At 40.4% G+C, this 26,199-nt stretch overlaps 1 protein-coding gene across 1 annotated transcript in view; it reads right to left on the bottom strand.

Annotated features, from left to right (window-relative positions):
- The window catches only part of MTMR12 (myotubularin related protein 12), a 33,180-nt gene extending 17,634 nt beyond the window's left edge, over positions 1 to 15,546 (bottom strand). Inside the window, exons 1-6 of the mRNA XM_030237021.2 lie at positions 15,391 to 15,546; positions 7,590 to 7,644; positions 6,299 to 6,438; positions 4,467 to 4,539; positions 3,197 to 3,327; positions 2,481 to 2,574 (exon numbers count right to left, since the gene is read on the bottom strand). Of these exons, the coding sequence (XP_030092881.2) occupies positions 2,481 to 2,574; positions 3,197 to 3,327; positions 4,467 to 4,539; positions 6,299 to 6,438; positions 7,590 to 7,644; positions 15,391 to 15,546 (649 nt within the window). The remainder of the gene's footprint in view (positions 1 to 2,480; positions 2,575 to 3,196; positions 3,328 to 4,466; positions 4,540 to 6,298; positions 6,439 to 7,589; positions 7,645 to 15,390) is intronic.
- Positions 15,547 to 26,199: the final 10,653 nt, after the last annotated feature.

The raw sequence follows: 26,199 nt of genomic DNA, 5'->3' as shown, positions 1-26,199 counted from the left end.
CAATAAAATTAACTTTGCAGACTGTAAGGAACTCTTCACACAAAAGCAATCCTAAGTAAACCTGCTAGTCACCATTAAGGTAAGCAAGCAGAACCTCCTGTGTACCAAAAATCTCGAGTCAAAGACAAAAGCCTTGGTACACCACACTGCCTCTCTCTGATCTTCAACAACAGCAATATTCTAACAGATACAGCTGTTACTAATAACTTCAGGAACAGTCCTCCTGCAGAAACGAATAATTTGTTACAGAACTTCCATATAGCTGGAGCTGTCCTCACATCCAGGTTAAAATGCAGCAAATATCACTTTATACTAATGCAGCTGACTGGTATTTAATCCTGTCATTTAAATGCAGAATTAACAATCACAACAAAAACCTTTCTACAAAAATTTCAGCTACTGCATTTCATTTAAGGATTTTTTTTTCTCATGAGTAGTTTTGCATTGAATAGAAGATCCAAGGCACTCAGTAAGAACAGAAAATTAATTACAGCAATTCAGTCTCAATACTTTCAACTTGGACTCTTCCCTGTAATTCTACTTAGCCACCTCAGAAACAGTTAAGACAGCAGCTTGATTTAACCTCAAATCTTGTATAATAACCATATAATTTAACCATAAGTAATGTCAATTGTTTTAAGCACACATTCTAATTGAGTAACATTCTACAATATCAGCTAACCCTGAAATAGCAAAGAGAGCTATAATTTCCATGGAAGACACAATGGCAACTTGAAACTTTTCACTGTAAGATGATAAGGTAGATGAAAAATTTACAGCTTGGAACAGAACATTATTGATGAGCTCTTGGAGACAGGATTTTAGAGGTATCAGACTGTGAGAGGCATAAAAAACAATTTCTACAGTCTATTTGTCTTATCCTGTACTAATTTGATGAAGAATGACACTGAGCCACTTACTGAACACAGCTATTAAAATAGGAAAGAATTGTGTAACAGTTCTTTGATGTTGCTTTGAGGAGTAGGCTTCTCCCAGGCTCTGTCTCTACCTGGAAAAGCTTGCAGTCTTTTCCATTGTTTGTAGCTGAAACAGAACACCAGTTTCAGGAGAAGCCTGCAGGAACTACCTGAGCCAGCAATGTGCCCTTCCTTGCAGCAAACAGGCAGTGTGCTCCTGGGCTGAGTTTAGCAGAGCCACTGTGTACCAGCTGAATGAAGCCACCACTGCTCTCAACTGGAGGGCTGTGCCCAGAGCTGGGCTCCCCTCTGATGCCTCCGGGACCAGGTCCAGTGAAGGGTCTCTGTGATCATTTAAGGGCTCAAAACACCTGATATGAGGAGAGACAGAGCTGGGATCAGCCAGAAAAGAGGGCTCAGGAGGGGCCTCTTTGTGTATATAATCTCTCTGTGTATATAAACTGGGGGGGAACAAGGGAGGAGAGTACAGAAGACGGATCCAGACAGTGACCTGACAAGAGGCAGTTGTGGCCAAGCTGAACTACAGCAAATCCCACAAACACATAACAGTAATGAGGGAGGGTCAAGCAATGAAATTGGTTCTCCAGAAAGGCTGTGGAGTCTCAATACTTGGAGATACTCAAAACCCAACTGAGTACATGACTGAGCTTGATGCAGTTAAACCTACTCTGAAGAGGGGCATAGGACAAGAACAGGACTAGATAATCTCCAGAGGCTTCTTCTAACCTTAATAATCCTGAAATTCCTTAACATATTTTGGTGTTTGACTAATGCCTTGCATACATCAAAACATATATTTTGGTTAGTGTTTGATTAGTACCTTACATATACCAAAACCTCCCTCTGTGAAGGGAATTGGTGTTGCTGGTGCCCTGAGGTTCAGGTTCCTAAATCAAAACAGCACTCTTATTTCAGCTAAAGTCTGAATTACAGAATGCTAGAAAGTAAACAGACAATTTTTTGTCCTGAATTTTGCAGCCTAATATATTATTCAGCCAAGTTTGATCAAGTGGGAAGATTATGTAATAAGTCAGATATAAGAGGAAGTCAGATGCCTTGCAAATCTATGCTTTTTTTTGCAATTGCCTGGAAGAAGCATATTGGCTGCAAATAAGAGCAAAAGGGGAAATACTTTCTCATAGGATGCCACTGCAAATGCAGTAATTTCAGAATTAAGAGCAGGAAGTTTGGTTCACAGCACTAATACAGAAAAACCACACTGATAAAACAAGCAAAGTATATTCTAGACGAACCATGTGAATAGCATTAGCACATTCTAATCACAGTAAGTTTTCAATCTAGGGATGCTACTCCTGCTTGGAAAATGTCTGTGCAACTTCCTGAAGAACACCAAAACCAACAGGAGACAATTTAGAGGTTTTTAGCAACATGGTTAACAATGTACAACAAAAGAAGAATTAGCCTTTTCAAGGCACCTGCCAGTAGGACAGAGTCATAAGCTGAGCACAAACTCAACTACAGACCTCCCAGACTGCTTTACAAACTAACTATGCAACAATCAGATCAAGAAAAACCATTTACCTGTGTTGTTTGGAGCAGCTGATGCATAAGAGAACAGAAACAAACGTTTAAGCAGCTTAGGAGTCTGGCTATGATGAACTATACCACTGACGATCTAAAAAAGGACCAAAAATTAACACCCAAACACACACCAAGACTATCAGTGTAAAAAATGTTTTTTTTTTTTTTTTAAATCAACGCCTCCATCCAGGTTTTAAACGAAAATGATGGGATCTATCCTCAACAGCTGAAACCTGATTTTTAAGAAGGTTTCTCTGTTTTCTTCAAGATGCTGTACCTACTTTGTCTAAGTAGTATTATATATGTTCAAACTCCAGAATTACTCTTATTTAAATAAAGTTAGTTGACTCTTAGTTTGGAGTAGAGACTAACTTTTCAAAAAAACTAAAGTTATCAGGAAAGTAACGCTATATTGAAGTCTAAAATAAAATTAAATTACGTGTCACAAATAGAACAGCTTTACAGCTTGTCTGAGCTGGAGCAAATTTCCTGTAGCACTCCAAAGTTCCAGTTTTCTTTAAAGAGCCACTGCACCTGTCTTTTAACTGCTATGCACAATGAAATGTTTAATAAAAATCAATCTTTTACTTTCTGTCTTAGCTGGAAATTATCAGAAAACACTTCCAAGTTTCAGGGTGAATTTCATCCTTCCCTCATCCTCACAACACCCAACACTAAGCTAAAAATAGAAAAGCAAATTAAGTTACTATACATACTCTTTTCACTTCCTCTTCTTTTGTGTATCTCAGGCAGAAGTTAAATACTCTCAGGTCTTTACAGTAGATAATTAACTTCTCAGGGTATTTTCTTAGCTGTCCTGTTAGAAGTTTCTTTTTCTCATCATAAACTGCAAAAATAAAAAGGAAAGTAAGTATCAGAAAGGTATTTGTAATGTTGATAAAGTTGTCCCTGACTGACCTTCCAAAATTCTCAAGAAACTAATTCAAGCCCAAGTTTTCTTAAGACAAAACAAGCATCCTACAACACAGGCTGGCAAGCCACAACCTCTTCTTTTAAAACCCACTGAATTACTTCATACAAGGTAAAAGACAAATTTGCAGCAAACCAGCTGCTCAGTGGTTGTATCTATTCACATTCTGACTGCACACTAAGTTTAAAGATACATAAAGAACAATTAAGTAGTTTTACCCAAGGGGAAGTCCCCAGACATCTGAGATAATTCTAAGTTCCTTAATTTTTTTTTTAAACTTTACCAGGAAGTCCCCAAGGCAAACCTCTGCTCATTTTTCTTTGAGGATGTACCATTTCACAACTTCAAGTGCTGCCAGCTCGGCCACTGTACATAAAACTAAAGTGTCTCATAACCATCACTGGTCTGCCCTAGTTCACTCCTTCACAAATCCACACCACCATTTATAAACACTCTCAATACCCATAATTAGGCCAAGAACAGGATTCTCAATAAAGCCTTCCTATACTTAAAAATTATCTGCCCCATTCTCATTTATCTTTTTTAGCAATACTGGCACATCTCTAAGCCCCCATACAAAGCACTTGTTTTAGCTGGCAATTAAAACCTCCTTTTCTATCTCCTTTAATATGGTGAAGATATCATGTATCTCATAAAACAAAGTTCCCTTAGACAAAAAAAAAGAATTGTTTGAGAATTTGGTACCTGCACTGCTATTGCTCAAATGAAGCGAATATATCCATATTTAGAGAAACAGTTGATACATTGGGAGATCCTTGTCTACCAAATTTAGGGACTTTTCACAGTACACTCTCTGCTTTGAACCACTGCATTTTGAAGGAATCATTGTTCCAGTGGACAATTAATCAAATAAATTAAAATTAATTTGACAAGCTTGAGGGATAAGACTGGGTTCTGATAAATTTCTTATCTGTCATTTCATTATTAAAGATAACTGAAGCTGCTTTTTAAAATGTATTGGTTTTCTAAAAAGGATGTATTTGTACAAGGAGCAGCAGCACTCTAAGTCCCCCAGGGGTAAAAAGCTGACTTACCTCCATATATTTGATCTACGCATTGCAGAGTTATGTCATTTTCTCCAACAATCTTATTCTTAAATTGTGGCTCCTAGAAACATGAATACATCACAGAAATGTCACACTACAGTACCACCTTCTGCCAAGTAAAGGCTTTCCACGCACTGTTTTACTACCAGCATGACTTATTCTAAGAAGCTGTGTAAGGCAGGACACTGAAGAACAGTTTTTAAAATGCAGAGAGATTCAAGTTACAAACACAATATAGCTTTATTTAAGTTTCAGCCACGCTTAAAAATGTAGATACAGTTTTTTACTTTTAAAATAGCTTCAAAGCATACATTTCTACTGAGCGTCACTTTCCAAACTACAATCACTGCAGTAAACAGGAAATACAGTAGCTTCATGTAATCCAAGCCCTTTTATGACAAGTTTCCTTGCTATGGGAACCTGGCAGGAAATACAAAGTCTCTTAAAAGAACAAGTATCCCAAGAACACACTAACATTAAAATCAGATTTATGACCAGGTAAAGTGAAGACACACACACAACCCAATTAGCTCATCTACTGTGTAACCAAAGTTGAAGTGATTTGGGGTTCCCTTCACTTATACCTTTCCATTAGTACAGTTAAAAATGGCATTTTTAGCAATGCCACAATTAAACACTTATTTTCAATATTGTTACCAAACAGCTGACATACACTACATCAGCAAATTATATTTTACTGTGAACAGAGTTAATTTTATCTGAGTTATTTCCAGGTCTGCAGTACTCTGAAGCAGGTAGCTAATCCTGAACTTTTGTTAAAAGAAATATTGTTGACTTGGCATGTTATAAACCCAAAGTTCAAAGCCAGCAATGGAACAGAAATTAGCATGGTCATTACCAACTTTCCACAGACCACTTGAGATTTACATCAAAAAATTCTGCAGCTTTGTTTTAATTAATTCCAGAAGGTTCAATAATCTGTACTTGGCTGCAGAAGCCTTAGTTTAATGTTTCAACTTGGTGAAATTTAACCCCAAGAAACTTCTGATTACAATCAACACATGTCAAATCATATAATTCTCATTGTACTTAACTGTCAAGATCACCTTGAATGTGGGAGTCAGTAGACTCTCTCTTCATTTCTAGTACCTAAATAGACTAAACTATTTCAATGCTTAAGCTTATCAAAAGCACTGTGGCACTACCATTCTCCTCAGACAGCTCAATTTGAGCACCTAGACCAAAGGAAAAAAGATTGAAATAATTTTTATTATTTGGGGAGTTTTTAGCTTTTTCAGTGTTTGCAAGCTCAGTAGCACTAGGTTTTAAAATCTTTTCAGTAAAGACCGGACTTTGAATGAAATAATTCAGAGTTTCACTGAGCCACATAAATTTTCAGAGCATTTCCACTGAGTATTAGCTTACTCAGTCTTGTACAGTCTGAAATGATTCTGCAGATGTAGCTCAAAGTCAAATCAGGCAGATGTTATTCACCATCAGAGACATTCACACTTCACAACTGCTACCAAGACAAAGAGCCAGAAATCAGCTTTAAACAAACTGTTGATTAGTTTTCAAAACAATGAGTTCCTTTAACTTAAGCTTCACTAGCTAACAAAATATAAAGAGTTATAAACTATGTCTAATCTAAGTGTCCACATAAATGCTTGCACTGCTTTTGCTTAAAATAGTCATTAGAGACTGAGGCAGGATCAAGCAGATGCAGACTGATTCAAGTTATTCTGCACCCATTAGCAAATTTTATACATTTATGTTCATTCTGCATCTTTATATAAGGTAAATATATGATTATTTATGCAGAGCCTGTTTAGTCATAATTAGAAGACTTGTTTTCTTACATTATCATCTGAAGCAGAATCATCATCAAGGAAAGAAATCTTAAAGTTTGTGCACACAAGTTTCCCATAAGTGCCACGATTTGACCCATCTTCTTGCACGTACTTGTACACTGTGCTGGCTTCACAAAGCAGCAGCTCACCTGTGGAGAAGAAACACTGACTTGCAACATTAACTGACATTTACAATTGAATTATTTCAGTTGTTATCTCAGTCACAGCAATAACTTCCTGACAGTTTCTCAGAACTGTATGCCTAAAGATAGTTCATCACTGTTACACAAAGCCAAGAGGCAACTCCTGGAATCAGCTGTAATCTTGATCTTCCAGGTTACTAACGTTATTCCAGAAGGCCTGAACTGCAGATGTTTGGGACTTCTGTAACCACAGGTAACTGTGTCATAGCCTACTCCAAATGGCAGAAAACCAGCAATCATTTGAGCGTGTCGTTGAAAAAAAAAAAACAAAACCCAGCAACAGCAGTTTATATAATCAATAAACAAGTAGAAAATTATTCCAGTCTTCCTTACTGTTAAACTTTAAGAATGCTGAAACATTTGAATTTGTTATTTCAGGTTCATTGTAGTTATTTTTTTCATAGATTTAACTATTTTACAGGTCCCAAGGCTATTTTTAAAATCTCAAATACAAGTTTGCATAAATAACAGTCAATTAAGTTCTTGTTAGAATTCACAGAAACCAATCTTCAACTTTAAAAAAGTAAAGTTTTAGTAGATGCGATCAGACAGACTCTTGGTCTTTCCTAAAAAGTGTAGGAAACCCAACAGAAGAATACTAGTTTATTGTAAATGTTTACATGTATTTGGGCTTTCCTTATCTTAGAAAATATTTTCAAACAAGTAATTGTAAATTAAAAAAGAAAATGTTAACAGTAAAAGAAACAGTGGAAGGCCCAAGTAACTCACAGCAGAGACAAAGCCACTAGAAGGTAAATTTCCTCTAGTTCTTGTCTTCAGTTCTAAACAAACAAAACCCACCCAAATTTAAGTTCTAAGAAACAGGGCAAACTCAAGTATTGACAGTTCTCCACATGCAGCTTACCTGAGGATACTGAACTCTATAAAATATTTGTTTTTATGAAGTTTTTAACATCACATGCAGATAGAGATGTTAAAAACATTTCAACCTGCATGGGTTGTTAAACCAAACCTTGTATTTTACTAGTTATGACACTAATGTCACTTGAGTGCTTGCTGCAGACATGGAAATATTTAAATATTATTTATTTATCACTAATTTTTATTACTTAAATCTAGTAATATACAAAAGTTACCTGGTAATAAGTGAGGATTTACTTCCTTTTCTATGGGCTCCTTTATGTGTATTTCCTAAAGAGAGAAAGAGTAATTATTACTTTGCAAAGATCATACCTTCAACACTGTATAAAACTGTATAGAAGATCATACTTCAACACTGTAAAGAACTATACCTTCCTGCTTTAATTCCTCATATTTTGGAAAGTAAAAATTAAGAAAAAAGCCTCCTAAATAAAAGGAGTCTTCGTCTGCAATTTGATCTTTCTACTTAATGTCAGAAGTCTATTTACTACGTAATTGTTTTGACATCCACAGTGTCAGTTACATGCATTTGTGAACACACAAAAAATGCACTATTTGTGCAACAGACAGAAATAAAACATTACCAATGCTTTTTAAGTTCTCTCAGCACACCTAAATGGATAAGCATAAACTTACTATTACAGCACCATCTCCCAGCTCATTCATAAGCTGTTCCATGTATGACTTGCTATTGTTTCAAATGTACCCTTCAGTTTTTCAAGTTTCATCCATCACTCCCTGTTTCTGATTTTTTTACACACATTTCAACCAAAGTAAACGGCACTAACATGACTATATGGAAAAGTATTTCAGGATCTTGGAGCTAAGAGGTAAAACCTCGTGACAGGAGATCCATCAGTTTGGACCCAAATTGCACAAAGCAAACACATTAAATTCTCTGTGTCACTTATTCTAGCCTTTAGGCACTGACAGCTGAGCTAAAATCTCCGGCCAAAAGACTATTAAACTAGAGGAGATGCTACACCCTTCCTGCTCAGCCTGTTCAGAACTTCCTCCTCCAAGCCCAAATCACTTTGCATGCATTGGAGTCTTTCTGGAAAACCATTAGTTAACTGGAAACCCCCCAGGGGGCACAGCAGTAAGCAAGCTAATTTTAGTTTGTCACCAGCATCCAGTCAGCTACTGCAATTCAAGGCAAGGAATCAAAAGAAGATATAAGCAATAATAATTTTGCTGGATTAAATACAGAGAAACAAAAGCCCCTGAGAGTACAAAAATAAACAGCCTCTGCCATTCATATAAACACTTGCACTCCATACTCAGAAGACCTAGAACTAAGTTTGAAGGCTGCACAGCAAAGCTAAAACCACCAGGAAATGGTGTTCTCATGTCATGAGAACAGCAGAGATGTTAAAGATAGGCCAAGAAGAGAAAAAAGTAGTAGTGGTGTGAAGAAAGAAATCCATAACTTCAGCTGATAGCTAACAGAAAAAACAAATCCCAATTTGCTGCCTTTGTTGTCTAAGTGTGGATGCTATAAAGTAATATTATTCAAAGTTCAGGTTTGTCAGCTAAAAAGTTAGTTAAAGGGCTACTATGACTTAAGCTGAATACTTCTGCATCCAGAGGAGAAATATTTACACCTTTTTTTCCCCCAGCACTTTCTCTTCACCAATGGCAGCTTTAAACGAAACTTTGGGTTTACAAGTGCCTTTAATAGTTCTGCCTTAAACAATCACTCTTTGTGTCCAGCTACATGCAACACTGCTCAGAAAACTGCATGCCAACAATCACTCCCACGGAACAGTAAAACAGTTATACCAGCCAGGTGCTTTTCCAGCACCTCTGACTTTGAGAGATGCCGGAAAGAATGTAATAACTACTGTTCTGCAAACACACTGTTCATAGTTATTGCCATGAGCACAAGTTTATGCTAGTGTTGGCAGAACTGAACCGAAGGAAAAAAAAAATCTGACCCCAAAGAAGTTCTTTGAGCTTACACCCATTTGTTAAAATGAAGCTTTTATAACGAGTTTCAACAGCAAAATAAACTTGAACAAATGGTTTCAAGTTTTGGTTACAAGTTAAAATTGGTTATCTTCTGAAGGTAGTAAGAAGTTTAATCAAATTTCATCACAGCAGATTAGAGACCACAAACACTGAGATCACCTTGTAAAATGCAGTTTCACTTTCTCGAAAAAAGCCTACAGACACTGAAGTGCTTATGATAGGCAGAATTCTTATAACATTCAACAGACTCCAAGAGCTAAGTCTCCAGAAGAATTCTATTTGAAATTCAGCATTTACATTCCCACAGTAAATTAATAAACATGTTAAAGGTGGCTTTGATACATATAGATAGAGCCATGAGCGCTGCTGAAGAATCCATGCTGCTGCACTCATTTTCCTAGGGAGGGTATGAAAATACATTAGATTTTACTACTGTCAGATTTTGTATTTGCTCTTTTCAGTGAGAAGGTAAAGATCTGCAAGAAAAATTAACTCACCATGAGTCAGTTCAAGTTGTGTGGGAATACACATGTAAATTCAGCTGCCATCTCCACTCTGTTTCAACTTTATTTTTATAATGAATATAAGTTTTGGAGCAACACAGATCTTACCCCTAACTGAAGAGCCTGTTTCAATTGATTATGCTCAACACCCCTTTAATCAGTCACATGCTCACAGTCACCCACCCACTCCTTTATCCCTGGGTTTGTCTGACAACACAGAGAGGTAATTTGATTTGTAAAATCAGCTGGGAAGATGCACTTGTCCTACATTTGGTTTTATTGTTAGTGCCTATTGTTAGCAGAACTGGCTCATCAACAGGTCAGATGAGCACCTAAACAAAAGAAAGGGAACTAGCAAAAGTAAGTCTGCCTGTTTCTGCAAGCTACTGAACACATCTGGACCTCAGAAATCTCCACCCTCTGACCATTTGCTGAGGCTAAACCTGCAAGTACTTTCCATATGTGACCACTGAAAACCATGCAAACCTCTAGACAGAGCCTTTCATCTGCAGCTCCCCTGTTCTGAATGCCCCAAGCAGCATTTTGTCACTTCTTACTTAAGATACAGCATGGGAAACCCTACTACCAGCCAAACTTGAAAGCAGTCACGCACAGGACACCATGCAACTGAGGAAAATTAACTTTGTTTCTGTAATTTCTGATGCACGAACCTCAGCTCTGCTGCAGGCTTTAGAAACTTCTAAGAGATGCTTCTCACCTGTGCACTTACCTTCTGCTATATTTCTTCTTCCAGGCTCTCAAACCGTGGTAGGAAATATGGCAATGCCCTTTAATTATCAATTTTAACAATAGAGAGTACCAAATAATGCCAAAACTTCAAGCTGACATGTTTAATTAATTCATAATACATCCCTCTTCTTGCTAACAGAAAACCAAAAACTTCTTTCCTTAAGGAAAGCTCTCTCCTTGTCTTTTACCCACATACAAGGAACAACTGCACAGTTTGCAATACCCAGGGACTACAGTCAGCTCTCCTCCAAAAAAATGTTTTTAAAGGGGTTAAAGTATTTTCCTCAAGCCTGTCTGGGGAGACAAGTCTTCCCCAAGTGCTGAATGCATGAGTGAGGCAACAAAGTTAAGGGCAACAAGGTCAAGTAGGAGTTATGTTATATTAACAGGGTCTTAATGGTTGGAGCAGGAAAGGAATCCCAAATGACTTTGCTTTTTGTTCTACAGTGTCACCACAACTGAAACAATTCCTCTCTCTCCACAGGGAGGTAAACAACTGTGTACTGGAAATAAGAGAAAAGAGAGAAAAATAAAGAGAGAAAAACATCTCCTGCATTCCAGAATCCAGATAAGAGAATCTGTTTGGGTTTTTTTCATCATTACTGACATACAGATATACATATATGTGCTCACTGATAGTGGATGTTGCTCATCACCCCCAGCACAGACACCATGCATCCAAACTGTAAACTCTGAACCTACTTTACCCCAGACTAATGCTTCCACTGATCCATAGCTGGACATTTGCACTACTGGTAATTCCAACAATGAAAAACAAGACTTACTAAATATGCTGAGAAAATATGTTTGAAAGATTCAAATAATGAAGAAACAAGTGATCACTTCCAGGCTATCAAGGGTACTTTCTGAAACAGCTGACAGCAACTAGTGCTGCAAGAACTCTGAACACTTTGATGTTTTTATATAGTTTTCCACAAGTAAGTTCTGCGCAGGGAAGATCTACATCCTGGTGAGGTTTGCTATGAGCCTCTATTTTTTTCGTATTTACTTCACTAAAAAGAGGGGTGAGATAAACATATACTTAAGAAAGTTATCAGTTGTGAAAGTCAAACTGTGTACCAAAAAACATGTAAATCAGTTGTGGTGCTCCAACAAGTGAATACAGTGCTCCTGGGTAAAATAAACTTTTGTGGAACAGTTCCACTGGAATTCCAAGCAAAAGAGGAAACACCTGTGCAAATGCTGAGTATCTACTTTACATCCAGAAACAAACCACATTACCTACGTGGTACTTTGTGAAGGACTCTTTGTTGGTCAAACAAGCCTAATCCCATGTTATATGCCATACAACCCACAGCATATGCTTACTACACTTGAATAACATTGCTGAGAATAACCTCTAACTGCTTGTTTTCCTTCCTTTCACAGCTCCGTTATCCAGAAGTCTGTTAGATCATAGCATGTGTTTTCCCCAACTGTTTCATCTCTTATCCTTTCCTCTTTCCTTACATTGTCCTGTTCATCTCCTCTGACATCAACACCGGGTTTCCCCCATGTCAGCCCAGCTGTCCACCAACTCTATTCCCTATTACTCCCTTCAACTCCACCATCCCAATTTTGAAGGAGGGACATATGTTTTTAAGACTGATCACAATACCAGTCTTAAAAGTATCAGGATTTACAAGCAAGATGAATTAACAGTGTTTATGATCAGAGAGACAACACACAAGGCATGAAAGTTACCCTCAGCAGTCTGTGGTGTAACCCAGATTTCAGAAACAAGCAGCATGAAGAAGAGGAACCTCTTCCATAGTTTAAAGGGTAACACAGGAAAAAAACATCCCATAAGAATGAGTATGAAGGATTTAACTTTAAAGAATGAATGCAAAAATACTTCGAGCTTGAAATCAAATTTGAAATCAATTTTTTATGCAAATTAAGATTTTTTTTGAAAATAGGATCTAGCTTGTTTGACCTGTAAATAACTTCAGTTTTCAAAGTCTGAAAGAGTTAGAAATCATGGAGTAATTCACTGGTCCTTGTTTCACTGTCTCCACAGACACATATTCTAAGTCTGTGATCTGAAATGTCAAAACATTGACTTTATACCCTAGTATTCACCCCACTTCCTGCAGGGTAGCCAAGTCTGTCCTGAGGGGAAGTGTGTCATTAATATCAACATCCTACGGTCTCACTCTCAACAGACCACTGATTGATTTGCAGTTCCATACAGCAGAGCCTAACTAGGTTATATTTAGTCAGATGTTAAAAACGCTGTTTTTCCAGACATTTTGGGGTTTCACAGCAAAAATTACTTCTGTTTCTTTAAAAACCAGCATTTCCTTTTCACTCCTTGCTTCCATCTGGTCATATATTAACAAGAATAGAGTTCCTGATTAATTTTATATTCAAATTAGCACAAACAGCAGCTTAAAGCTGACTTCACTTTCTTTTTCAGAATATTGCCTACTGTGTCCCTCAGGTATCTGAAGATGCGACTAAACAAGGTAGGGCTAAACCAAAACTCAGCTCTACCTGTTAATTTCCTTATTGCAGGGCTCTCCTAAGCTGGAAGCAGCAGTTTAAGGCCTTAAAACAGCTTCCCAGGCAAACCAGGACAAGAAGCTGGAGGCTGCAAGCAAGGGAGGGCTACAGCTAACAGGACTCTACTGCTCTGTACTGCATAGTGGCTGATTGGAAATCTTGCCTCAGGCTGGAAGTACAAAGAGATTCAAGGCAAGGCTCTGCAAATTCATGGAGAAGTCCACCACTAACTCCAATCCTACACAGCTGAAATCTCAAGCTCATCAAGTCCCTGAACTGCTGTTTCCCACCTTCTGACAAGGCCTGCCAGAGGAAGCATCACACCTGTTGCCAGTACTTCTTCCCCGAGCACCTGGAAGTTAAAATGCCTCAATGAAAGCTCCCAGTTGACCCAACTATGTTCCACATAAAAGGAATTAGAATTTCCACTGTTCTACCAGTCTAGTTCCTTTTAAAACTCAACTACATGGAAGTTAACTTGCACAGGAAACCTGAGTTCAGGAAGTTGTTTTTCTCTCACACAACTCTGTGAGAGATGCTCTCTTCTGCTTACTTTAGGATATTTAATCAACATGCTTTTTCTAGACACCAAAATAGCCTCACAGGTTTCATCATATACCTAAATTTTATTTTTAATCCTCATAAAAGCCGTTAAAGTCTTCAGTTTCCTGTATAACCACTAAGGCAGTCAACAGCTGTCAACAGTAGAGTCAGACTTGTTTTACTTGCTAATCACATCAGACCTCAGTTTCCCTGTGTCTTTGAGGGCACAAAAGGGACATCCATCCTATGGCAGAAGTCACGTCTACAACATGAAGCGCCTGCTGCAAGAGTAAATTAAATTCTTAAATTTAAGTCAAATATGGAGACACTTAAAAGCAGCAAGAACATGTAAAAAGTTAATGACAGCAATGTCGACTGAATCAGAGTATTTCATCAAGAGCCTCATATTCCATTGTTACATACTTTAGATACTCTTCCTGCAGCCATCAGAATCATATTTGAAGCATTACATCACCGTACTTAAAACCAAATTAAAGTACTCTTTATTATTTGGTATCTTGCTGCACTATGTATTTATTTACTTGCGCTCTTTTCAACCAGCCATTTTTTCTAGCAAGCTTTAGTCATACACCACACTTATTTAAATGGTGAAATATCTTCCAGTAAGTCCAACAAGTGAAGTTTTTTCCTTCACAAAATCCAATTCCTTGTGTATTTGTATGAGGTACTTTCCAAAGGTGAAAAAGTGACCTCAGACAGAGATGCATTTGCTGACTCCAGAAATACTTGTACCTATCATTTCCATCTGTTTTCACTTGGAAATACAAGAATGAGATAAAACTTTCAGAGTAAACTGGTGAAACTACAAGCCACCAGAAGTGAAAAACATACAAACTGGATTTGCTATCACCGACTAAGGACATAAGTTTTCAACACCACAGCTGATTTTGGCCATAACAACTCTGATTGTTCTTTCAGGTCAAGTGTAAAATAAAACCAGCAGATTCACCAAGGTCCTCTAATTGACAGACTCTGCACTAACTAACAAGATAGACAAAAATCTCTTCCTTTAGAAGCTCTCAAGAGAATTAAAAATTAAGAAGACTCAGTTTGACACAGATTACAAACAACTAGGACGGGAAAAATCCCAACACTTATGGCACATATTCATCAAATGTTTTTCCTAGAAAACAGCTCTTTAGCAGGGATAAGAAGGATGGAACACAGAAAAACAATACTGATCCAATCCCATGCGCTAACAAGATGACCTCAGTAAACTGAGCCTAAGGTCACTTTGATCAAACTGTCAACACAAGTTTCGACAAATAAGTGAAAGGACAACAGGCAGAACAATACCAAAGATACACACAGAAATACACGCACTGCCAAGAATTCAACGTCGAGCTGTTAAGGAAGGATACCCAGGGCTTTCCATTGGCGGAACCGAGAGCAAGGAGCTCACCGAACAGAACGTGAAGTGATGCTGCTCAGGGACAATAAGAACAACAGGTTCGGAAAGTCCCACCTTACGGGCCGAACAGCCGCAGCCCGACACCTGGCCACGGCTTACAGAAACAACTCCGCTGACCAGCCAGCTCTATTTTCTTAAGCTCTGCTCCACGCCGCTGACCCTCGGTGCAGCCCAGGCAGGCTGAGCCCCGCAGTGCCCGGCGGCAGCCCTGGCCGCGGCCCCGCTCCCCCCGACCCGCGCAGCGCTCCCCGCGCCCCGAGCTCCCGGCCGGGGTGCCCGAGGCTGCCCGGTCCCGCCCGCCCGGCTCCGCACCTCCGGGCTGATGTAGGACACGAAGGACGGCTTGCTCGCCCTGGCCCCGCCGCCCAACATGGCCCCGGCCCGCGGCGGCGGTTGCCAGCGCTCGTCCCGAGCGGGGAGGCAGCGGAAGGAGCGATCCCGCGGCAGCGCGGCGACGCCGAGCCGCATCACGGAGCCGGCACCGCCCATGCCCGCCCCCAGCCACGGCCCTGGCCGCGGCCCCGCTCGGCGCCGGCCATTTCTGCGGCACCGCCTCCCCGCCGTGCCCGCCCTCACGGGGCGTGGGCCGCGTCCCTCAGCGGCCGCGGGGCTCTGGGCTGCCCGGGGAGTGCCCTGCCCGGCTGTGCCCACGGCCTGCCCGGCGCGGCCGGGGCTGGCGGGCATCTCCCGCCGCTTTTTCAGTTTCGGGACCGCCACATACCTTTTTGTGTAGCTGCCGGGAACTCCCGCTCCTGGCCTGTGCCTTGATCCAGCCGTCACTTCCATAAAGTCATAAAATTGCAGAATGGTTTGGGCCGTAAAGGACCTTAAAGCTCACCTGGATCCACTCCCCCGCCGTGGGCAGTGTGGACACCTTCCACCAGGTTGCTCCAAGCCTGGCCTTGAGCGCTGCCAGGGATGCGGCATCCTCAGCTTCTTTGGGCCACCTGTGCCACTGCCTCACCCCCTCACACGAAAGACTTTATTCCTAACATCGCATCTAAACTTCGTTTAGCTCATCTGTTGCGCTGTTTCTCACTCAGCTGCCAAATGCCTGCGTTGTATCCGTGCACACTCAGAAGGCAACTCAGCATTAAGGAAAATCTAAACAAGGCATCGAGATGCAGTGTTACATCTCCTGTTATGACATGAGAGGTGCAAGAAAAATTACATGCTTTCCATTAAATAATCCTCAAAACCCTCTGAAATGTGACTGCTGATAGACCTCAAGAGGTCCTCTGTCCGATGCCTAATTTAATGTGTTACAGCCACAGCCTCCCTGGAATGTCGTCTTTGAACACTGTATAATCAGAGCTGCAAATATACACCAGGTTTAACTGGTATGTGGGTTACTATTAAAAGCCTCATTTTTATATGGATACAGAACAATGCAAATATTGTCAACAGCCTGTGGCAGTGCAGCAAGACTACCCAGCAATTCAAATGGCGAATGGTAACCCAGGCGACAATTCGTGCAGAGTCGACTTTATGGAAATATTTTTACAAAAATAAAACGTACTTTACAAACTTCATTAGACCATAGGACGTGTATATCAACAGCTCCTTCAAATATTAGTGATAAGCACTTTTCATATCATTTCCCCCCTCTTTTTGTTTTAATACTTCACTTTATTTACCTTGCTTGAAACCAGACCTAGGAAAACTACAGTAGGAAGAAAAAAGATTACATGGAGTTATAAGACATTATTTATAAAAGTTAAATGGAGTGAATGTTTCAATTCAGAAATAAAGCAATTTCCCAGTTTTCGAAGTCAAGGAATGAGAAGTCTTTTGGATTTAATCACCTTCTCTCTGGAAAAAAAGCTCAAAACAACTCAGAGATTAGCTTTCATTAGTAGTTTTACAACAAAGGCTATCCTCATTTGGGATCCCAAGCTGAAGACCTCTCATGTTTCACTCCACAGCTGCTTCTGCATCATTCTTTATGTCGCATCTGACCTTAGCTGCATAGGTCAAAAGTACACCCCATGGGATTAAACTGGTGCAAATCCAGGGTGAGGGGAAACGTGGGACACCACCTCCGTGCTCTCCAGTATATTAAGTACTTAGAGAAAGAGAATAACATATAAAAAAAAATCTTTTAAAATACTCAAATTTAGAGTGGGAATAACATGAATATTTCAGCACGCCTTGAGGTTTACAGCACACTAAAGCAAAAATCAGCTCCTTACTGACATAGCATTTTTCAAAGAGGAAGGGATGTTTTGACACCAGGCCAGCATCTTAACTCTGATAGGAAGTGCAGAAGGAGCCTTAATTCCCACACAGCACATGGGAATTCATTCTTCATCTTGTCATGAAAAAAAGCCATGCATAAAAGAAAAATCTGAGTGTAACTGCTATTCTCCATCAGCAAAATACCCTCATGGTGATGAACAGGGAGTGCTTCATCTTCGGGTTTGCTTTCCAGGATGCAAAATGGGTGGGACTGAACCCACTGCAGAAGGGATTTGAAGCCTTTTTGCTAGAATTTGGGGACCGGATTTGGATCCCCCCTTAGTTCATCTTTTCTGAAATGGAAGGAATAAAGCTATCACAGGCAAGTTAACTTAATTCAGAGAAGAACATTAGCATCTGAAAGGGCCAACTGCAACCCTGACTCCGTACCCAGCAGATTTCCAAGCACCAGGGGCTTCCATGTTCTTCCCTCTCTCCAGGAAGAATGACGTATTCTCAGTTTCTCTTCTAAACTCTGGAGCATCTGTGGGGAGTCCTCACAAAAGTCAACTTCAGCCCGGCCACCTCGTCTCGGTAGATTCCTCCTGCAGACCCTGGAGGGAAATAGGTTCCTTCTAAAGGTAGAGGAGGCAGTAAATAAATTCCTTGTTAAGAATCAGCCTCAAAAGACTGTCCAGTGCTCAGAGCACCTTGGGAATTCAGCTTGGCCAGGCTGAAGTTGGCTTTTCAGAGTGCCCTCCTTCCCCCCTTGTCTTTACACTCCCCCCATAGTCGACTGCCTCTCACTTAGGTATTTACATACTTACTTTTTTGTCATTTTAATACGGTCCCTCTCTTCAGCATTGTCGCTCTTTGTTGTCCCAAATTGCTCCATACCAATGAGGAAATAAGACAGTTCAATGATGTTCAATCATTTGGGATTGTTCTCTTCACTAACAAAGACTCTGGAATAAAATTTCTAGAACAAACTGAAGTTCCTGGAATGGTGTATTAATAGGATAAATCTTCCCATGTTTCTTCGAAATGGGAAGTGTTGTTCCATGCTGCCAATGACTTTCAATCCATTAAAAAGAAAAAGAGCATATGAAATAATGTAATTTACTTTTGTTCAATTTTTATATGTAAATCAATGACAATCATGCAAATGTAGAACAGTAAAACTTTTTAAAAGCCAAGTTCTAGTTTGTCTGTAGTGGGTGAAGAATATATGGCATGTAACTGTTGCCATATCATCCTGATGCTTTTCTCTTTCTAAAAGTATAATCACAGAATTTAATGCTGCCTGCAGGAGGGCAGACCAGCTCACAGACCACCTCTGCTCTTTCTATAGAGAGATTACTTTGTTTAAAAAGTTCACGTGCTATTAATTTGAATTATTCTTTGGGCTGAATTCTCAGCTGTGCTCAGGCTCGGTGGCACAACAGCTGATGGAAGGGAGACACAAGGAGCTGTTTGCAGCTCCTCTAGCAGGTTTCTTTCAGTGAGCCTCTTAACTGCAAATGCTATCTCATATTTTCCTTTGTGGCAGTCCTCCTTGCCAGCATTTCCTTGGCTATGGGAAGTATCCTGGATAAGGCATTATCCTAGGCAGTATCTGGAGCACAGTTGGTGAAGATCTCTGAACACAGCTCTTTGTATCATGTTTCAGCTTTTTTGAGCCTGGGCCTTTGTAAATCTCAGTGCCTTGGAGAGTGCAAAGGGTGCTTGGATACTCAGGGGGTGCAGGCCACTGTGTGTTGTGGGTGCTTTGGTATAGGTAGGACAGATGTCATGAATTTTTAAAGCCATTCATGAGTGCTGAGCAAACTTGCATGACTATGTCTAATTTCTACTCCTCATTTCCTCTTTTTGAAGAAAATAGAGGGAGTCTTTGCAGTGCTGCAGACCTGCAAAGTCACAGGTGTGCATAACTCCCATTCCAGAGTGGTAAATCAGAGGCAGGAATCTGCAGCTGTGCTCCCCTTTGAACTCTGATCACGGCTGGATCCAGATCTCAAAACTACTTTTAGTATATGCAGCTCCACTGGTACAAAGGTAAAGAACTTGAAGTAGCACCTCAAAAGAGGATCTCAAACAATTGCTATTTGTCAAGGTCTCATGATCTTTCTATTCAAAAAATCAACCTGTGTGTAAAATTTGATTTTTCTTATTTTCACATTTGTGGGAGCCTTACCAGAAGAACTGCACTTGGTTGTGCAAATCTGGGTATTTCTGTTGTACCCATACAGTTACTCTGACATTTCACAGAGCCTTGCTGATGCTCATGTGCAGCTCAGAAGGGAGGAGCTGTCCCCAAAGTGTTGGATTTACCCCAAGTATACAGAGATCTGCCATGCATGCTAGGTCTGATATTCCCTATTTATGCTGTTCAATTAAGTAACTTGGTTAAGGACTTCAGTATTTTAAGAGAACACACTAAAATGGCTGAAATCAGTATCCAAGAAGTGCAGAAGATTTAAGATTAAGCTGGAAGCCAGATTACTGGGAACTCTCAGCGAAAAAATCAGAAATAAGGAATGTACTGAGATGTCCTCTGGGGAAAGGTCACCAAATCAGTCTACAGACAGCCAGCAGTTACCTCTGCTTTATATAGGCTAAGAGAATTTTCTGAGAAAAGTCATGAATGTTAGCTTTCTGCAAATTAAGACAATTCTAAAAAAAAAAAACAAAAAAAAAAAAAACCAACAAACCAACAATAAAAACCATAAAAGAGCTCTGCTCTAATATACTACTTCTAATGCTGACTTCTAATACAGTAACATTTTCATGTTCCAGATCTTTCAGTGTCCTTCAGGAAGTAATTTCTGAACTTGGTTCAGCTTGCAGCCTGTCACCTTTGAGATTAGCCCATTTTTGAAGTATATGGTCTGATATTGTGTGATGCTGTCCTATATAAACCTTTTATGTTTTATCTTTGTTGCAGTGGCCTTTCTCTACTGATTGTGTTGTGTGATTCAATTTCTTAAACAGTTTTCTACTCCTCATTGTGAGAACCTAATTTCTCTGGGTAAAGGGAAAGCAGATCTACTCTAGCTTTCCCCAGCTGAAATATCTGGCTCTAATTCCTGTTCCATCCCACGTCTCAGTCCTGAGACACTATGTGCCCAGTTCCTCGTGAAGGTGGTTGAAGAGATGCAATTTTTTCTTAAGTAAAGCCATCTGGGGTGTCCCACATGGCAACACATCATGACTCAGATGGCAAACAGCACTTCCTTCAGGGGTAGCAATACAGACCAGCACCATTTTGTGTCCATCCCTTCATTAATGAATGTTTTTGTTCTACCAGGGACTTCCAGAGCTAACCCTCCTAACCATTCTAACCAGCGAGGTTCATCTGCCATTTCGGACATACAATTCCAAAAAACACACACAGAAGAGTGCAAGACCAAATTAACAACTACACCATGGAGAGCGGGACAGAGGCATTAATTGCTGAGAACACACCCTGGACCAGAGTGTTTACTTTAGCCATAGAGATGCAGCTGGGAATTACATGTCTTAAATTTGAGGATGGAAAACAAAATATTGCTGTGAGAGTTGCGAAAACTCAGGGAACAAAGCACCTCACACTGAATAGCAAAATCACCTTCTCTTAATAGCTACAAGTGGGAGAAGAGGAAGTGAGGAACTTTTTAATAACTCTACTCACCCAGGAAAGCATGGGTGTCACAAACAAGAATACAAGGCTAGGGAAGTTCCCCACTTATTTTTTTAGCTATTTTGAGGCAAACACAATTGTTTGTGGGCACACACAGACTTCTTTGTCACGTGGTGAACTTATTTTATTCTCCAAAATGCTGTGAACAGAAATTACTTCAGACTGGGAATTTCTTATCCTTAACAGTACGCAAAGGGTGAGCCGAACCCCATCTGCATCAGGAAAAAGCCTACACCATGGCTGGATGTGAGGCAAAATTACATCAGGGCTCTGTCTCTCACCCTTGTTTCTTCTAAACCTGCAGTGCAAAGGGAGGTCCTAAGGATGGTGAGCTCGTAAATAACAAGATTGATAAATTTAGGTACGGCCCTCCTGATATCAAAGGTTGTGAATTGACCCTTCTGTCTTGGAATGAATCCCATAAAAGAAAAAGGCAACATCTAGGTCCCAATTTGATGGCAGTCCCTAAGCTAGGTGGTGGAAAAAATCTGCCAAGGTGTCCTTGGGCAGCCCTGATTCTTTCTTCCCAAGTCACTTCTTCAAATGCAATGCGGATGAAAAGTCCTTGGGAAAGATGTCCAGCAGTCTGTCACTAGCTAGGAATCTGGTCCATCTAGTTAAATGGATGCTCTTGTGCAGGATTCTTCCTGCTGGGCATGAGGAGAAGCAAAGCAAAGCTAGTGAGAACCATCCAGTGTCCGAATTACAGGGCACAGGATGGATCAGTTCCAGCATATCCATGGGGAGAAATACTCATTTTGAGGCCTACACAGTTACCTCTTCTCTTTGGCAAGGACACATACAGACTTGAAAGTTTTTACTGCCTGTGTCCTGGCTCTTCTGTTCTTTCCCTTATCAGTGAAAACTGTATCTAGTGCATGACTGCAGTGAAAAAATGTGCTGGTTTTACATTGCCCACCAGGCCCTCGACTTACTCTTGGCTTTGATTTCCTAATGCAAAATGCATGTGTGTGTCAATAATCATGGATGTCAGGTAATGAAAGAAGCCATCCAGCTCATGCTGTCATCCCCACCTCCCATACAATTGCTGCAGCTAAAAAATCCAGCCCAGATAATCTGAGAAACAGGCACAACCTACCCCTGCAGGAAGGCTATATGCTCTTTAGCAGAAACTACTGGCAAAACACAATCGTGAGTCTAGAGGCTTCCCTTTACTGTCCCTGACTTCAAAAAGGCCGTTGTCTAAACAAGGCACACTTCTATTTGGCTAAGACAAACGAGTCTTTGAAGGAGCAAAGTTTATAGAAGCAGCAAATCTTGTAAAAGAAATCTCCTAAATCCATGTTAGAAAATGCTTCTGATTTAATAGAATATTTTTCTTTGCAATTGCTGTGGTTTTTTATCTTCAGGCTTTTGGAAAGTTCCTTAGCCAAACTTTCTAGAATTAAAATGTATTCATGCTAGAATTAAAATATTCATACTGATATCCATATGGCAATCTGTCATGCCTGAATGTAAGAGGGGTATTTGGAAACTTTTTTTTGAGAATTTCAGAAATCACCTGCACTTCCAGAACTCCAGGTTTTTCTATGGAAATAAGTTAATTTTTTTTTTCTGGTGTTCAGGTGAAATTTGTAGAGGGGCTTTTCCTCAGGGAGAATATATAAACCAGCAGAGGACTGGCAGAATTTTATTGCACAGACTTTGTCCCAAACTGGTGGGTTTAAGATCTGTGTTCTCTGAATGCATCACTGCTTCCTGGAAAACACTTCAGCCCTGGCTACTCCTGTAACAGGAGCTCTGAACTGGTCCCATAGCTTGTAAATTGCATCTCATGCCTTTGGATATGCTGGAGAACTTGCTGGGGACATTAGTTAAAGTATCCAGAATTCTGATTTATGATTTACCACTGTCATGTCAGGAATGCTTATCCTGAATCAATTGCCCTGAAATGACCCCTGAGAGCAGCTGCAAGAAATTTCTTAAGAAATGGATACAAGAAAGGAAAACCATACACTACCCCCTCACACAAGAGTTGTATCTGAGATGCCCCTCTCCTCCTGTTCTCAATGATTTGCCAGATATAGTCTTTTTACACACATTTTATCAACTCTTCCTTTTATAACCTTTTTCTCAGGTTGCCTTCCTAAGAGGGAATCCTTTGCAGAATTTCTTCTTTGCAGCCCTCAGTGACTCAAAATCGAATCTCTTCTTCCTTCTGCTATGCCTCCTCTGACTTGTGAATTTCTTCACCCCTAAAGTATTTACTTCTAATTTATTCAGAATATAGGAAACACAGTCCTGGCTGTGTTTCTAACCACTGCTGTCTTCTAAATCAGTAGCAGATTTTATTTGGGGTCGTGCTGCCATGATGACTTTGGTGCATTGTAAAAGAATTATTTTTAAATTATTTTAAAATGCATACTTTAGCAATAGACAGGAACGCTGTAATAGCTAAAACATCACAGTTTTTCCTTCGTGCAAGTCACAGAAAGGTGAGAACGAGTTCTGGCTTTCCAGCGGGAGCTACTGCTGAGGACACAGCGCTCTCTGCTGCTGGGAGCACACAGGGACACTTCAAACACAGCCCTGAGGATCTGGCACATAAAACTGCACTTTTCTTTTTGGCTGTGGAGCATTCACTTAGGTTTCCAAGTGTGTAGGGAGGGAAGTGTCCTCCCACAATGTTTAACACTCTCCATTCACATGCAAGAGAGGCAAGGCATGGAGTCCAGATGTAGTTCTATCTGTGAAGCAGGAGAGATGCATGAAAAGTTAGTAAAAATCTTCAGCTTTTCCTTCACCTTTTCCCACAGCTCACTTGCCATACATGGAATGTAACATATTTAACATCTCAGTTCCACTGGCCTAAACCATTTCAGTCTTAAATTTCTTAATCACCTGGAGCTTCTTTTTTGTTCTATGTTTTTGTGGAGTGCTGCAGTTGCTGCATGAGTGGCCAATCATGCTCTCTGCTGAAACAGAGCCATTCTCTTTGATTTCTTACACTATTTTTGGAGCTGATTGTTGTTGAGTACTGATGTATTTTTTTTTCCTTTTTATTTTACTTTCGATTAGTAGCTCTTTAATGACTTTATCCATCTTATTTCTTGAGTTGGACCTATTTAATTAGTCCTGTTATTTCTGCTGCCATTTTTCTTTTTTGGTTTTTTAGTTTTGTTCCCCTCATGCCTTTTCTAATGGAGTGAAATTTAAGAAGTTCAAATGCTGGATTCTGCACTGCGGATGGGGTGATGCCAAGCACAGGGATGAAGTTGGAGAGGAGTGGCTGGACAGCTGCAGAGGGAGGTGGGGCTGGCTGGTGATGGGCTCAGGGTGGGTCAGCAGCACCTGGGCAGCCCCAAGGACAAACCCCATCCCAGAGCACTGAGCACGGCACAGCCGCCCCAGGGAGGGGATGGTCCCACCGGGCTCAGCCTCGGGGTGGCCTCACCTGGGCCCGGCTGGGCCCTGCAGGTGGAGAAGGATGGGAAGGTCCTTGAAGGTGTCCCAAGGAGGAAAACAAAGCTGGTGGGAGGGCTGGAAGGAACTTCCTGAGAGGAGCAGCTGAGGACTTTGGGCTTGTCCGGTTTGGGGAAAGGGAGGCCGAAGGGTGACCCCACTGCTCTCTGCAGCTTCCTGAAGAGGGGAAGGGCATGGGGAGTTGCTGAGCTCTCCTCCCTGTCATCCTGGGACAGGACATGAGGGAGCAGTTCACAGCTGCACTGGGAGAGCTTTCCTGGCCATTAGGAGGCATTTCTATAAAGAGAGGGTGGTCAAGCACTAGAACAGCTTCCTGGAGAAGTGGTTGATGCCCCAGACTGTCAGGGTTCAAAAGCATCTGGACAGTGCCCTTAGCAATGTGCTGGAACTTGGCCAACCCTGAGTGGGCAGGCAAGTGACCAGACAATGACTGTCAGTCTCTTCCTGTCGATACAGAAAAGTCTGTTCTATTGTATTTTGTTCCCTTTCCACTTACAAATAAAATAAATTATTGGTAGAAAGTGGGATAGCATTTAATTATCACAGACACTTTTCTTGTGACAAGCACCCTCTGCTGCTGATAGCACCATGATTATACCTCTTTCCTGAAGCTGCAGTTTCACATGACTATGGTTGCAACATCCTAGACCACTCTGGCTCCAGTTCTTAGATGTACCTGGTTTTTCTCTCACGTGTGAAAATACGAAGTAGTTACCCAAGCAGTGACATTCTGTACATCCTAAGCCATGCTGAGGTATCCTTGCAGGACTGGCAGCTGTGGGCCTGCACCTCTGAGAAACCCATCCCCTTTTGGAGCAGCACATAGCCCAGGAGCGTGTAACACATAGTAAACTCCTATATTCAGGCACCTTCATCTCTCCCACAGTGTTCGTTAACTTGTATAACTAGAAAATTACTGTCAAACTTAAATGTGTGCCAGAAGTAAAGTCTGTCTTACATAGTCTGATTATATATGCATACTATTGATAGAAACACAATACAGCATGCAGAAAACAAAAGAGGTATATAAGGAGCAAGGTTTGTGATTCTTGTGTCGAAACAAGAGGCCTTTTTTCTCACTTTTAATGTTAAGGTAACCTTTTTACTGTAGAAAAAAACATTTATTTTGTCTTGGTCAGTTACTCCATTCTGCAGTTTTAGATCTTTAATTACAGAAAACTTACAAAATCCACAGAGATTTCTTGATGCCATCCTTTGTTTATTGTGATTCAAGGTATCAATCTCAAACAGGACTGATGCAGAATATATATGAAAGTATTTAAGCTAGTTGCTGAGCCTCTGCAAGCTAGTATGCTTTAAACTACCCTGCAATAAATACTGGTGGCCATGACTTTGCAAAAGTTTAAGAAAACACAAGCGTTAAAGATCTTTCCAAATGATGACCCTTACAAACACAGGTATGTAAGGACCATGAAGGTGTGCACTGTGCAGGGTCAATATCCCCAGCAATAGCTGCCAGTACCTGAAAAACAGTGACTTTTGCCCTTGGTAGCAACTGGACACTTGCTGAGTATTATTAGGGCAGTGTTTCTTCAAATGCAGATTGTAAATAATCAGAAAGTTCAATAAACAACAGCAAGCTTCTCTCAGACTTCCATAATGCAAGCGAAAAAGTGGAACAAAATGTAAGAATACAGATTAACAGATATTTACAGAATGAAGTCTGATTTTCATTTGGATATAAATCAAAACTGCTGTACTAAGTCTATTGAGAACACTCCTTGGATTTTTTTTTCTTTCCCAAAAAGACCAGCCATCTCTTTCATTCGCAAGTCTGAGAAATACCACACGAAGGACAA

The sequence above is a fragment of the Serinus canaria genome, chromosome Z (genome assembly GCF_022539315.1).
Source record: "Serinus canaria isolate serCan28SL12 chromosome Z, serCan2020, whole genome shotgun sequence".
Classification (NCBI taxonomy): Eukaryota; Metazoa; Chordata; class Aves; order Passeriformes; family Fringillidae; genus Serinus; species Serinus canaria.
The sequence above is the reverse complement of the archived record's forward strand: the minus strand, read 5'-3'. Positions and strand labels throughout refer to the sequence as shown.